This window comes from Ailuropoda melanoleuca, chromosome 11 (assembly GCF_002007445.2).
Source record: "Ailuropoda melanoleuca isolate Jingjing chromosome 11, ASM200744v2, whole genome shotgun sequence".
NCBI lineage: Eukaryota > Metazoa > Chordata > Mammalia > Carnivora > Ursidae > Ailuropoda > Ailuropoda melanoleuca.
Genome location: NC_048228.1, coordinates 80490355 through 80506584, shown reverse-complemented (window position 1 = coordinate 80506584; position 16230 = coordinate 80490355). Strand labels below are relative to the sequence as shown.

Sequence of the window (16230 nt, the reverse complement as noted above, 5' to 3'; positions counted from 1 at the left end):
CCCTTTGACCAACGCCTCCCGGTTCCCTCCCCAGTTCCCCCTTCAGCCCCTGGCACCCACCATTTTACACTCTGCTACTATTAGTTTGACTGTATTAGATTTTACCTGTAAGTGAAATTCTGTAGTAATTGTCTTTCTGTGCCTGATTTATTTCACTTAATATCCTGTCCTCCAGGTCCTTTTTTTTTTTTTTTACATAATTTTGTTGAATATAGAATTCTTGGTTGACATTTTTCCCCCCAGTATTTGAGTATGTTGTTCCATTGCCTTCTGGATTCCATGCCTTCTCACGAGATGTCAGCCCTTAATTGTATTGTTTTCCTGTGTGCGGTGAGTCATTTTTTTCTTGCTACTTTCAAAATTTTCTCTTTATCTTTGGTTTCAACCATTTGCTTGGTGTCTTGCTGGGATCTCCTAGTCATTATCCAATTTGGGTTCTTTGAAGGATGTGTAGATTAATGTTTTCCATTAAATTTGGGGCATTTGAACAATTATTTCCTCAAAATTATTTTCCTCCTTTCTCTCACTCCTGGTCCTTCTGAGACTCCCTTTACCTACATACCACTACATTTGATGTTGTCCCACAGGTTTCTGTTCTTTGTTCTTTAAACATGGCTATCTGAACTCTCTTGAATATGTATTTATAATAGCTGTTTTGAGGTTGTTTTTGTCAACTAAATCTCACATAGGAACCCACTCAGAAAGAATTTCTATTGACTACTTATTTCTCCTCAATAGGTGTCACATTTTTTTTCTTTATATATATATTAACATTTTTTGTTGAAAAGTGGACATTTTAAGTAATACATTGTAACAAATCTAGATTCTGATTTTTACCTTCGAGTGCTTTTTAAAAATTTGTTTGCATTTTTTTGGTTTGTTTAGTAACTTGCCTGGACTGAATTTATGGAATCTGTTCCCCACAGTGCAGGCTGCTGATGTCTCTCCCCAGTTATTTGATGGTGATGGTGACAGTGATGATGACGGTGATAGTCTTGGTTTCCCAGGGGTCACCAACTTTTCTGCATAGACCAGTGTCAGTCAATGATTTGTCAAGAGTTTCTTCTCAAGTGCCTCAAGCCTGTAGGGCTTCTCTTCCCTGCCAGTTGCCTGTGTGGGTTGGGGAACACATGCAAAGTTTAGCCAGTGTTTACGTCTGTCCCAACTTTTACTTTCCACTGGATCATCTCATGTTTCCACTCCCCACATACACAGACTCAAAGTCAGCCACGGATACATGGATACCTTTCAGTCTCTCTTGTGTTTGTGGGTAGCCTTGCCATCAGTCAGAAATTTGCAGAGAGCTTAACAAGGCCCTCCATAACTTTATTTCCTTTATCTCCTTTTTAAATTTGGATGAAGCTGTAGGCTGGCTGAGCTGCTGGACTACCCCACATTGGTTGCCTTCTGAGACCACAGCTGCTACTAACAACACTGCTGGGCATGGAGTGTTCCCATGCTTAGCTTCAAATCAAGCAAGTCCTCTCTGATGTTCACAACTTGGCCAGCCTTCCCTGACATGAGAAAGGAGTGTGGAGGTTAAAGGGGTAGAAGAATGCTATAGACTCTCATGTGCTTACGCAGAGTTCAGTTGTTTTTCATGAACAATCACTACTCAATTTGCTTTATGCCTTTGGTCTTTGGTTGATTTACAGAGAATTAAAATGCTTACTTTGACAATTTTGTTGAATTTTATTATTGCTTATTGGGAAGAGGATCTAATGAATTCCCCACCATACCAAATTCTGTCATGTATTTTATAACATTGCCCCAGATTCACACATGGCAATTAATGCTGTCAACATTGTCAATTACTACTTGAAAATGACATTGTATTTTGATTTGTGTTAGCTTTGTGGAGACAAATTCTTTAGCTGGCTTTAATTAATGTTTTAATTATAAATAGCATCTATTTGCTCATTCATTTGTTGACTATGTGTTGGGGTCTGCTTTAATTTCCGTGATGTAAAGATGAATGAGAAAGTCCCTGAATTTCATGAATTCATAAGTCTAATGGGGGGAGACAAACTAAAAATTATAAGTATAATAGATGATGTTATACAGAGGTGAGCACAGTACTGTGGGATGAGCTGGAGAGAGCATGCTTGTCTCTGACTAGTAAGATTTCACTAAGTGTGTTACTTTTGATTGGGGCTCATCAGGGTTGACATCTGCCAAGCAAAGGGATGCTGTAAGTAGGGCATTCTGAGCATGGAAAGCAGTATGTGTAAGGACAAGGTTTGGGTTCCAGTAACATCTGAAAAAGTGCCCAGGAGGGTGTATGGCAGAGAGCAGTAGAAGATGGAACTTCGCTAGAAAACACATTTACATCTGTGGAACACTCTGGTCCTTATCTTCTGGGCCACCAGATGCCAGCTAAGTCCTTTATTGATCAGATTAGTTACTGCTTTTATTTTGTCTTGGATTTCCCTCCAGCAGCTCTGTGGAGTATAAGACTGCATTGAGGAAGGACATATAACAGGTCAGTCAAATAGACTTTTGGACCTTCCGGGTTGAGAGATGGTGAGTGCAAAACTAGAGAGTGGGCAAATTCAAAAGAAGTTCGTGATAAAATTGACAGGATTTGGTGATATTGATGTAAGGAAGGGTCCGTGTGGCTGGTTGGGCACAGAGGGCCTAGAAGGTGTGAAGAGGAGACAGCCTCTGGGAAGCCGCCAAACAAGAAATCAACCCAAACAGAAACAACAAAAACCAGATAGGATATCCAGATGAATCATTGGCTAACAGGCCAGGTGAATGAAGAGGGAGAAGCCAGGCAGGAGCAAATGTACAGAAACCTAGGAGAACCGGCTGGAACAGCAATTGTAGCAGAGGATGTGTGCTGGGTCTAAATGAGTTTTCTGAGCTGCCTAGAGGCAAGTGACTTAATCTCATGCCCCTGGCCTTAAGTTTCAGTGAGGCAGGGGCAGTAAGAAGTCCCAGTGCAGCATGGTCATTTTAGCACTTTTAATAAAAATTTGGAATTAATCTAAAGCCTTCGTGAAGTGGGATAATGGTATTAAGAATTCTCCCTCAGAACCCTCTTACACTGTTGGTGGGAGTGCAAGCCGGTACAGCCACTCTGGAAAACAGTATGGCAGTCCCTCAAGAAGTTAAAAATAGAGCTACCCTACAACCTAGCAATTGCACTACTGGGAATTTACCCCAAAGATACAGATGTAGTGATCTGAAGGGGCACCTGCACCCCAATGCTCATAGCAGCAGTGTTCACAATAGCCAAACTGTGGAAGGAGGCAAGATGTCCTTCAATGAATGGATAAAGAAGATGTGGTTCATATGTAAAATGCAATGTTACTCAGCCATCAGAAAGGATGAATACTTAGCATTTACATGGCCGTGGATGGAACTGGAGGGTATTATGCTGAGCAAATAAGGCAGTCAGAGAAAGACAGTTATCATATGGTTTCACTCATATGTGGAACATAAGAGATAGCACAGAGGATCATAGGGGAAGGGGGGACCGAATGGGAAGAAATCAGAGAGGGAGATAAACCATGACAGACTCTTGACTCTGGGAAACAAACTGAGGGTTGCAGAAGGGGAGGTGGGGGGGGGCAACTAGGTGATGGCATTAGGGCACGTGATGTTATGAGCCCTGGGTGTTACATGCAACTAATGAATCATTGAACACTACATCAGAAACTAATATTGCATTATATGTTGGCTAATTGAATTTAAAAAAAAAAAAATGCTCCCTCTACTAAGGCTCTTCCTGTGAGTAATTCAGACACTGCATAGAGAGTAGTCATTAACTCTAAAATCATTGAGGAATTATTTAGAACGCAACTCCTTAAAAACCCAATAGTGCTGCCCAAGTGTTAATGCATCTTCTCGAAGGGATAAGGAACTGGGCAGATACAAATGGATGTGATGACTGTGTAGAAAGAGTCAATGATGACATACCTTGTCTCTGATCTACACTTTTGTAAGAGGTCCCTTTTTATGTGTGACATTCTGTAACTTAGTTTTTCCTGTTTATGACATTCTGATGTTATTTAATTGCCAACCATCCGGATTTGCTGTTAGTATGAATCAGATTTTTTAATATAATTAAGCCAGCTTATCTGTCACCCATTATAATTAATCCATTCTATCTTAATTACTTTTCCATTTTCAGAGCCAGTCATCCCATATTAATACAAATACAGGAAAATCTGAGTCATTTTTGTAGTGTAAGTAATTGTCAGATATGTGCATACGCTTCCTTCACACTTTGGGAAGGTTCAACATAACTGGGTAAAAGGTGTTAGTGTTCTGCCAGAAACACAGAAACCAAAAAAGAAATCAGTATTTCAGTTTTCATTCACTTACTTCATGAAACCATCTTTCTAAACCTCAACGTTTATTTCCCAGAATTTCCCATAGTCTTGATTCTGTATCCATCCAAGGACAGATTGTAATGTAGCAAGGCCTTCTGTTTCTGGAGGTAATTACAGGGAAGCATTGCCTGTCAGCTCACTTTGGTCACTGGTGCATGTGTGGGGTTTTTTCATTCACTCATTTCTTAATTGAGCACGACTCTGATCCCTGGGAATATAGCAGTAAATGAGACAGAAGAAAGTTGTGACCCTTTTTGAGCTCACGTTGTAGTGGGGGAGACCGATAGTAAATGAACAGCAACAGTAGTGATGAGTAATGTGCAAAGGATTTGAAAGGCAATGGGACAGAGTCCGTTCTGTAGATGGAGGGCTCCAAGAGGTGTCTCTGAGGAGTTGGCCCTAAAGCTGACACCTGAATGACAGGAGATGCCATGAGATGATCACAAGCATTACAGGTGGAAGTCCTAGCTAGAGTGAAGGCCATGAGTAGGCATGTAACGTAAGTAGTGGTAAGAGATCACTTTGGGAGAGGGAGAACATTACAGATAAGGAGTGTGGATTTCATTCCAAGTGCCATGCAGAGCTGCTGGAGGGTTTTTTCTGTGATCTGATTTGCATTTGTAAAAGATCAGTCTGGCTTCTCCGTGGAGAATGGATTAAAGGGGGGTAAGAATGGGAACAGGGAGGTAGAGTCCAGATTGAGAGGTGAGTTCAGCATCCCTTAAGTATTCCGTGAAGTTATCCTATGCGTTGTTTTCAAAGATTGATTCTTTGCACCGTTGCAGTTTTCCTGTGGTTAAACTATGGAGTACTCTAGATTCAAATGGCTCTCTAGATTCAAGTCCAGTTTCTCCAATTTAGGGGTCATATAACTTCGGGCAAGTCTCTTAACCCCTCTGTGTATCAGTTTCCTCTTAGAAAAACAATGGAGTAGTGGGGCACCTGGGTGCCTCGGTCAATTAAGAGTCTGACTTTTGATTTCAGCTTGGGTCATGATCTCAGGGTCATGGGATTAAGCCCCGTGTCAGGCTCTGCACTCAGCACAGAATCTGCTTGAGATTCTCTCCCTCTCCCGCTGCTCCTCACTCAGCTTGCCCGCTCTCTCTGTAAATAAAATATTTTTTTTAAATGTAATTTTACCTATTCATAGAGTTGTCAGAAGTGACTAAGAAAATACACATAGAAATACTTAGTACATGACTATAGTAAGCACTTACTAAATATTAGACTATATTTCTATCTTATCATCATACTCGGCCACATTAGGATGGCAATACCTAGTAATGAGTTACAATTCACATTTTTAAGAAATAAAAAAATTGTTCATGTGTTATTTTGATACTATTTTAGCATATCTTAATCCTGTTTAATTATATAATAATATAATCACATTTATTATATTATGCATATTATTCCCAACTTTCACATCTGGTAGTATTTTTTTTATTTTTAAAGTGACTTCTGTTATTTGTCTTAAACTCCTGTAGCCTTCTAGAGAGATCGATTGAATATTAATCAGCTTTACTGTGAAGTTAATATTTTCAGCCCTTAAAATGGGATGGAGGATGAGCCACAGATCCTGAGATTATATAGATGGGGTCAAGACTGAGTAGACTGCCTCCCCCGGGCCATGACAACACATGGTGCGCTGCTCAAATGCACCACTCCTCTGTTCAGTGCTCCTGCTTTGGACTTCGGGTCCATGTTGGATCTATGGCTAGAAAAGACCCTATCCATTTGGACCATGGGGTAATCTAGAAGCTTGTATTGAGTCTTTGGTTTCCCTATAAACACTGGTTTCTGCCACTCTGTCAGCCTGCTGCTGCATTTCAGACTCTTGAGATTGGTTATTTCCGTCTCAAAACAGTCTTGAGAACAGTAGGAAAGTAGAGTAGGTCAGCGCGGCATATGGTTGGATTTGCACGGACAGATGAACTTGAGAATAATAAGGAAAGTTTTTGAAACTGGTTTTTACTTATAAATGTGGTATGCAAATATTTCGTAGTTACGGCTGGGATTGAAGTCCATTTAGCAAATGGTATTTTTCATGAGATAAGACATTAACCTGATTTTTAAAATCGCTGTCCTCCTCTTTCACTGAAGTTACCTGGGCAAGGAACAGCCTCTCTTTGCTGCACGCATCCCCCAGCACAGAGGGCTTCAGAAGTCCCTTCCTGTGCAAAACAATCAACATTAAATACGTGTTCTGTGGTTCTTCTGGTTTCGGGTTCTCTGTTTCTTTTTGTATGTTTTTATTAAGGACATGAATAGTTAAAAATGCTTATTGAATTTTTTACGTGGTGTAACATACGGGAAACAATTACCCTCTCGGCTACAACAGGCAGTCCCTATGCCCAAGGTGGCAGGATTTAGTCTGCTAAACTGCTGGCCAGTCAAATCTACCAGGTGTGGGATCTACTAGCTTGGAAGTTGGCTCCCACAATTTGTCTTTCCTAACTATTGTACTGGTTGCATGGATACTGTACTGAATTTGTAGAAGTCAAATTATTTCTAAATACTATAGAAATGGTGATAGAGATTGGATAGTATTTGGAATCAGTAACTAAATTAATGTGCATGTGTGATATGTGTGTGATTTTGTAACTTTTACATGTAATGGGGCTAAAACACCTGATAGCCGATAGCCCTATGGTTTTTTCTGCTGCCTCTTCCAAAGACAGCATGGTCCAGCTACTTACGAGATTCATGTGAGCGTCCGTGTGAGCACAAAGGCTCAAACGTGAATTCCCAGCTCTGCCAACACACACGGAACGACCGGTGGGGCTCCCCATCCATCCTGCAGGTTCTTAACGCACGTCTGGGAGAGGGGTCTCTGCTCCCCTTGCTTTGCTAGGAGCAGGTCTCCTCCCCTGGTAGTCAGATATCCCTTCATTTCACAGTCGGCACCCAACTGGATTATCTTAATGTTAATATTAATTTGTAAACTTACATTTTTTCCCCCAGAAATACCTATGTGTGGACATAACTCCCTTTCTATGTGTTTGTTTTTCTATCACAGACACGGGAGCAGAAAGACAGGCACTAAGAGAAAATGTGTATCCTAAATTGAGAGAATTCTGCAGAGAAAACTATGGATTAGAATTTCAGGTAATTGATATTAATTTCATTTTTAATTATGGCAGCTGAATAATGTTTGTGCTTGCTTATTGTCACAACTTCAGTGTTATAAAACACATTTTAAGCTCTGAAAATTTTTTATTTCTTTAAGCATGGGTAAAAAGAAACACTGGGAAATGGAAATAAAATATTTAGTCATTTTTGAGGGTAACTGGGTGGCTCAGTCAGTTAAGCGTCTGCCTTCGGCTCAGGTCATGACTCCAGGCTCCTAAGATCAAGCCTGGCATCGGGCTCGCTGCTGAGTAGGGAGTCTGCTTCTCTCTGCCTCCCTGCACCCCTCCTTCTGCTCTCTCTCTCTCTCTCTCAAATAAATAAATTCTTAAGAAAAAAATTAGTCATTTTTGGTGCTATGCACTTTTATGTTGTTTCTTGGCCCCTGCCTGGTATTGGCTCATCTTCTCCTTCTAACCAGGTTTATTTGCTTCTCGGTGATCTCTTGTTCTCAGGAAGGTGAAGGTCGCTGAGCTCGTGCCCCTAGGCTGTGGTCTCTAGAAATGGTTTGCACCTAAAAATGGGACCAGCTTTCTCAGGTGTGTTCTTTTAGCAGCCTGGCCAGCCCTTCCTTTCTAACTTGCCTTTTAGTTTTTGTTCACATTGTAGAATGTCTCTTTTCCTATGTCAGGGATTTGCCATTTACCCCACCCCACCCCAAAAAATCAGCCTTTCAAGAGACGATAACTGTGCGTGTCATTGCTGAAGTTCATGAACATCCTGGCATTTGTAGACACCGCTGATTTTGCCACCTAATAGAAAAGTACTAGAAAACAGTGAGCATATCTTAAACATCCCCAGAGTTAAAAAGTTAATCGCTCCTGGAACAGATAGTATTATTTAGTCAGAAGTTTTCAACCTCATTCACAACGGACATCTTAACTCTCTGGGGCTTTCCATTGGTAGGTGAGGGATATCTAATCAGAGATTTATGGTATAAGAGTGCAAAATGCATCTTTCTTAGTGGGAGAAAATTCCCCCCTTCATTTATTTCCTCCTGCATATTTTATCTTCGTATACTTCATGATGCTTTCTTGTGTGATGCATAAATCGTTGGTCTCAAAATGGCTTTGATCTCCATGCCTGCTGTCAGTCAGCAGGTGATTATGCCACACATATTGAAAAGTTACTCCTAAGTCACCATTTGCTAGATAAATGGTGAACCTAAATTAAATTCCTTGTTGCAAATTCAGCACTGCCTTCTCTGAGGAGCCTGGTTCTGCTGATAACAGGGTCTCAACTGTTACAAAAATTCTGATCTGTCAAGATTCCCGAAGACTTAGACACTCCTTGGAGACTCAATTACTATGGAGAAAGAGATGTGTCGAAGCATGTTAATCCCATCTTTGAGTTTGTTTGGTTATGCATCTTTTTTTTTTTTTTTAGTAGAGGGAGGAATTTGTTGAGCCACAGACCAGCCTGCATAAAACATGGTATTCAGATTAGCTGAGAGGAAAATAAAGAAAAAATATATTTTCTAAATTATAAGTAGGCCTGGGAAAAGACCGATAAATCCAGAGGAAAGCTGTAGAAGGCAAGGTCCATGGTATAAATTGACAGCAAGGATCATTCTAGGCAGTTGCATTGAAGGAGTCATTGAGATACTGGGCAGCAGTGGAAACCGCATCAGGCAAAGAAAAGCTGGGACGGAACCCCCAGCTTTCCACGGTGACTCCCTCAGTCGCTGTCTGAAATGGGAGTGGTGACCGCTTCGGATCTAAGGTTGTGTTTGGAATAAAAATATGCAGGGTTGCATTTGCTTCCCATCTTCTGAGCTTAACAGGAGCTCAAATATATGATACTTGAATCTTCTAAGAATATACTTTTTAGTATAGTCTCTTCTAGTTGGTTGATTATAGATCTCTCTGAAGTTACATCTTGTAGTGAGACAGTTCTCCTTTCTCAACTGCAGCAAAATATGATGCTAGAAGCTTCATGAAAAAAAAAAAAAACAGTTTACCTGTATAGAACTCTGGATTCCATCTTTGGCTGTGCATTGAACCCAGAGAAATGAATTTCCTAGAGTTACCCAAACATACAGCAATCTCTCTTAAGCCTCCTTGCCTTTGTTTATGCCGCCTTCTCCACCCACGATGCTCTGTAACCCGCTGCTTCCCCTGCCAGCTCCGAAGTCCTGCTCATTCTTCAGACTCTTCCTGTAGATCCTAAGTCAGGCCCCTCTCCTCCTGGCTGCAGCCCTGTAGCTACAAGCTCTCCATGTGGTTCCTTATAAACACTTCAAGCCCTTTCTCATTTAAGGGTTTGTCCCTGGCTGTACTCTCTCTGTAGGAATGTTCACTCCGTCATCTTCACAGGGGAGCTTTCTTACTGCTCTCCAGGTCTCCATGAAAATGTCACTTCCTAGAGATGCTTCCCTCGTGACCCAGTCTAAAGGAACCACCAAGGGGATTTCTTTCCCATCACCCACTTTTAGTTATCTGCATAGCATCTGTCAATTTCGGATATGTTACCTTTTTCATCTATTGGCTTGCTTACTGTCTCTGTCCCACTAGATTGTAAGTTTCACAGGAACAGGGACGTGTCTGCCTTCATGACAGCTACATTCCTAGACCTGGAATAGGGCCTGACACATGCCAAAACTCTACGGGAGTATGTCGAACAAGTGAATGCCTTTCTGAGCATATGAATGAATGAAGTCTCAGCCCAAACATTACTTGCCTAAGAAAGCGGTCTGTGAGCCCCCGGTTCCTCCTAGGATATGCCATGTCCCCTCCTTTTTGCTCCCCTATAATCCTAGGCATAACTCTCAGTCATGCATCCAGTTTGTTCAAGAAGTATTCGTTGACCATTGAGCACATGCCAGGCAACATCCCAAGTGCTGGGAATACAAAAACAAACCAATCAGACCGTCATCCTGTGGAGCTTCCAATATTGTTTGGAGAGGCAGACAATAAACGATAAATCCCCAGGGGTGATAGGTGCATTTTATTGAGTAAATGCTTTTAGGAAAAGTAAGACAGGGTAAGGGGATTAGGGAATGCCAGGTAGTCAGAGAAGGGCTCAGTGATAGGGCAGCCTTTAAACAGAGATCTGTAGAAAGTGATGGAGCAAATCACACAGATGCCTTGATAGGAGAAATCCAGGCATAGGCAACCAGGAGAAGGGTCCGAGGTGGGAGCATGTTTAGAATATTCTAGGAACTGGTAAAGAAGCCAAGTGTGGGTGGAGTAGAGTAAGAGAAATAATTGCAGGAGAGGACATCAGATTCAGATTACATGGGACCTTATAGGCCAAGATTAAGGAGTTAGAATTGTACTAAGAAGGGAAAGGGGGACATTATAGGACTTGGTTCCAGAGAGTCACTCAGGCTCTGTGAAGAGACTGGAATGGGGGTGGAGGGAGTGGTAGAAGCAAGAGGGTAGCGCAGTTAAGAAGTGATCATGGCATGGCCTAGAGCCAGCGATGGAGAGAATGAGACAGCTGGTGAGGTGAAGTTTTCATCACCTGTCTCTAAGGTCTCAAAGTTCTCAGGACTGGAATTGTGTCTTCCTCGATGTATCCCAGTGTCTGGCACCTTATGGGCCACTGAGTTGAATATTATCGAGTTGGTAGAATATGCAGTGATGTTTGACACAGGCCTTCTAGTTTTGTCTCTCTGTATGCCCGTTGGGCAGGCTGTTCTCTAGCATTTCCTTAATTTTTCCATTTAAACGAAGATATTTAATGAAAAAGCTAATCAGACCCTCTGATTATGAACTCCGGGTGATTCTATGTGTCATACACACAGATCGGTGGTTGCTCAGAGATGGAAACAACTGAATGGAAGGAACGTCAAGCTCACTCAGAGCAGAGAGCACACATGGCTTCAGAAAAAGAAAAGTTTTAAGTAATACAGTATTTGACTTGCCAGTGTTCAGTTAATGCCCTTCTCTTCCAGAGAAGAGGACAGAAAGGAGAACGAGGGGAATCAGATGGGGAAAATACAGACAGATTGGAGCAAAAAGCAGGCAGTGCAGGCCACAGTGAATAAAGGACTTGTAATTCCACCCACGGTGCCATCCGCTCCTGCTCTCTGAGGTTTCTGCTTCATTCCCGACGCCGGGGCTCTGGTCTAACCCTCATCGCTTCAAAGACTGGATAAATGAAAAGCATCCTTACTCAGCTCGTTCCCCACTTCCTGCCAATGGGTTACAAGTTGTTGAGGAAGAGACTAGTTCTCACTTACTTGTAAGTCCCCAGGGCCTGAAAGTGTTTAACATTTAGTGGGGTTTAGTAAAAGCGTTTTAAGCAGAACTGCCTACACCATCACCCTGCCTGAGTTTTTCTCTACATTACCACCAGAGCAATCTTGAAATAAAGGTCATGTTGTCAGTTCCTTTGCTTAAAAGCTCTTAATAGCTCCCTGCTGCCTACAGGAGTCCCTCTGTCTCTCCAAGTTCATCTCCCATTCTCTCCAACACTAACATGCGCTCCAAGCCTGTCCTCTCAAAGCACATATTGTGGATTGCTCATTCTTGACTTATCAGAAATACCGTTTCTCAGAGCACCTGGCTGGCTTGGTCAGTTAAGCATCTGCCTTCGGTTCAGATCATGATCTCAGGGTCCTGGGACCGAGCCCCGTGTCGGGCTTCCTGTTCAGTAGGGAGTCTGTTTCTCCTTCTCTCTCTGCCCCTCTCCCCACTCATGTGCATGCATACATGCTCTCTCTCTCTCTCTCCTCTCAAATAAATAAAATCTTAAAAAAAAAAAAATCCTTTCGCTTCCCCACCCCTCCCCCAACCTCAAAATCCAGCTCAAGGCCTAGCTTTCTCAAAAAGTCTTTTCCAGTTTCCAGATATCCCCCCACTTCTATTCTGTGAACTCTTATAAATCCACCCCACCCAGCCCCCACTGGTAATCTGACTCAAGAGTAAACCCAGTTAGGGCAGGAACCTCTAAAGGGGGCGCTTGACTCATCTGGGCACTTAGGACACATCCGTTCTGACAGTGACTTTCGTTTGAGTCCAGCCATTCAACTTTGTGTCATTTCCTGAGAATACCCTCGGATACCCGGCTTCTTTAGTGGCATGTATTTATCATTTCATCTTTGTCACCAGCGTTCATAAACCTGTTGCTTGTCCTTCACCTTTAACATCCAGTCACGCCATCCTCAGACCCCCAGTGAGAGTGCTGTCTCGTCCTTGAGCTGGTGCCTGTGAGCGATCCCCATGTCCGCATCTCTGCCCCTCTCCCCTCCAGATTACGGGAAGAGAATTCTCTGGTTTTTGGAATATTAACGTATCTGAAATGGAAACCATCCTTCTCCCTTTTTCCAGTTTCTCAATTGTTACCATTTTCCCATCTTCCAGACTTCACAGTCTTGGCTTCTAGTGCATTCTTCAGCCTTTACAATCTACAAACTACCCGTTCCTGTTGATTTCACCTGCCACGGTGTTTCTTAGAAGTTCACCTTTTCTTCCCATTTCACAAGGCTCTGTCTTTACTCAGCCTTCCGTTTCTTAATAGCTGAATGACTAGGGCAACCTTTTCCTGATATTTCCCTATCCTGGGTGTTTTGTCTTCTGGGCCAGACTATACAGATGCTCAGATCCTCTGCCTTAAGCAGTATTTACCAGATTTAATTCATTCTTAGACGTATTCTTTTTCACATTTTTCCTTGTCAGAAATAGAATTCATCTTACAAATAAATGGTGTGTCGTGGTGTAATTGACAGTGCATTTCTTTTTTTAGTGGAACATACAGGATTGGAAGAGCCTGCAACTGATGTTTGCAATTCAATCAAATACAGCACATTATGCCTTTTATGGGAGTTAGTGGAAACAGTGTGTGTTTTTCTGTTAGACTAGGATTCAAATGCTAGGTTTGCAAATTACCGGTTCTGTGACTCTGGGCCAATTGCTTGATTTCTTTGACACAGTTGACCCTTCTGTAAAATGAATGGGATACTGTTTATCTTCCAGGATCATTACTAGAGGTCATGAGGTCACACAAAGCGCCTGGCCCATGGAAGACACTCAGCCACTGTTAATTTGTCACCGCCTCTCACCTTTTTAAGTCTTTTCTCCTGATGAAGAACCTAGTGTAATGAAATTATTTATGTGCATTTTTCTTTTGCCTTTCTGAGTCCAGCAGAAGACCTCTGACCAAAGGCATCTATCTGTCTGAGGGGTGCATAGCATCTGGTGCAGAAGCAATATAAATGGGGAGAATATTTAGGAACTATTATGTCACATACAAGAAAGACAAAAACTTAAAGGTCAGGCTGTTGGCTTGAGAGAAGATTCCACTAAATTCTTTTAATCGTTTCCTTAGCACATCCACCAGTGCTGTAGGGCTCTGAGCCTGGAGGTCGATAATACAGAGAAAAGGGCCCCGTTTGTCCATAAGGCAGAGCCAGAACCTAGCCCATGTAGTCTCTGGGAGGATGGTAGAAGGAGAGAGAAAGGCACAGTCAGTGGGTACACTTTTCCTTATCTTACTCTGAGTTCTGCTTCAGAAAAGGGGCTGTGGGTTAGATGAGTGAAAAGAACTGGGTGGATAGGTAGCACTAAGGGCATGTTGCCTCTGTTGTCTACTTAGGACTCCAGAAAGAGGTGGCCATATAATCATCACCACCCAACACACCCCACCCCTGCCAGCAGACCTGGGCATGGCCGCAGCATGGCCATGGCAGCAAGCAACCATGAAGTTTAACTTTCCTAAGCTCCCTCAATTATCGTGTGTCACGTATGCTGAGTTAAGAGCCAGCGCTAGTCTCCATGACCAGGAGAGGTGGCTGCAGAAAAAGGCCCGTGGTGAATGAACTGGATGGAACCGGGGCCCAAGGCTTGGGGCGGCTCATCCCCAGCAGGGGCAGTTGGCCTGGCTTGGCTGCAGAGCGACCCAGGCTCTGACCAAACTGAGAGGGAAAGACCAGTCCACGGGCGACAACTGCCCCAAGCTCAGCCATGATGCCAGCGACCAGGCAGACAGGGGGCATCACCTGGGGACTGTGCCCAAGAGCTCCATTTTCCCCCTCAGGACCTGAGGATATCTGGAGACCATCTTAGGGAAAAGAAACAGGGGAACAGGGAAGCCAAGTCTTTTGAGAGACTCAGCATTTTGATTGAGGAGAGAATGAGCACTTAATAAAGTCCTTGAAAATATCCGTGCAGACTAAGGTTTAGACGTCTGGGTTAGAACTGAATGTTCACTTTGTCCTGCTAGCCAGAGGGTGGAGACTTGGACAGGAGGCACAAAATTTTGTTTTAGACAAACTTAGGAAGCCACATTCTCTCCGCGCATCCAAGTTGCAGGTTAAGTGAAATTCCCTGAGTCTCCTGTGAGCTTCACCCTGGGAATGGATACTAAATTCAGCAGTGGCTCGGTGTCACACCGAAGGTCCATCCGACGTTGCCTCTGCCGACTGACTGCCCTTCCGCCACAGCCCTCTAACTCTGTTGAGCCCCATCTCCCTCTCACGCCTGCGTGCTCACAAATCTCAGAACGTGTGCTGCCTCCTGCGTTGCCAGAACACATCATCGGCCTTATAACTGACAGGCCGTGTGACGCCCTTGGTCTGTTCTCCACATTGTCAACTCGTCGCCCTTTTCCATTTCCTGTTAATCAAATGGGTGCTTCTTTCTAAAGCGAGCTGCGTGTCCTCTCATTGAATCAAACCTTGTTTCGCTCAGGCCAGCACTTCCATTTGTCTCGCTCACTTCACATTTCAGTTCCGTCCGTCAGTGCCCGGGCAGGTCTTACCGAGTTGATATTCTGTGGCAGTGCTGTAAGCGTGTGACATCACCCTTCTTCCATCCAGGAGCCAGTTGGTGGAAAGGGGGAAGGAAGATTGATAGAGATGAGAAAGGGAAGGAAAGCAGGATGTCCTCATTGACCTTCGTTGCTCCAGTGTAATTGTAAGCGTTGGTCCGCCGTGTCTGCAGCATGGGAGGGCTCTCCTGGAATTCTCACACCTGACTTCCCAAGACAGTGTTATTGTTCCTCCTTTACTTGTGTGCCCAGACAATCTGCTTCCTAACATTTCTCCTAAATATAGAGCACTGGCACTGTGGGGAGCTCCAGAATTCACTGGAGGAGCTCTACTTTGCTGAACATTTCATTCTGCTAAATTGTGGCTGGCTGATTACCCCAATGCTGGAAATCACCCAAGATTAGTCCTTCAGTAAGCAGAATGAGAGATCCTCATTTGCAGGTGACATTTCAGTGTCCCAGTTGGGTACAATCAGTGTGAAACCTTTCTCAGATTCTTAACACAAGGTAGCTCTTTCTTCCCATCCTCATTTTTTTTATTATTTCTCGTAGCTGGGAGAGGAGACCTTTAACAAGACTGCACAGTAGAAGGAGCAGTCATTTAAGAGATCTACTTTGTCAATAATTAGTTATGATCCGCTGAAACAGTAACTGCAGCTCGGTTTTCTTACTTGTGGAACAAAGTGCTGCTTATGCTTGACCTTTGCTTTCTTTGGCTTCCACGGTTACGATGTCACGACTTCATCATCTCCGTTTGGACAGGCTGTCTCGTTTCTGTCTTTGCGGGGCTGTTTATGTAGAAGTCCCTTCTCCGAAGAAGTCTCCTACACATTAACCTTCAAGTCCAGATTTCCTCGCTGATGCCTACCCCCAAGTCCTCGGGGCCAGATTTAGGTGACTGGTCCCATGGGCCTCATTTATTGATCCACATTTACTGAGCCTCTGCTCTGCACTAGGCAGAGTTTGGGCGCTGTGGAGCCCCCAGTATTGAAACCAGCCTAGTCCCTGCCTTCCTGGAGTCGTGAACAGTGGTGACCGGAGTGCTGCT

General features: G+C 43.3%; 1 protein-coding gene across 2 annotated transcripts in view; it reads left to right on the top strand.

Moving 5' to 3' along the window:
• Positions 1–16230, top strand: part of NWD2 (NACHT and WD repeat domain containing 2) — a 178100-nt gene that overhangs the window by 60085 nt on the left and 101785 nt on the right. For both annotated transcript variants that reach the window (XM_034671973.1, XM_034671972.1), the window contains exon 2: positions 7360–7448. Coding sequence is in view for 1 of the 2 variants with exons in the window: in XM_034671972.1 (XP_034527863.1) it covers positions 7360–7448 (89 nt within the window). In the remaining variant the exon portion in view is untranslated. The remainder of the gene's footprint in view (positions 1–7359; positions 7449–16230) is intronic.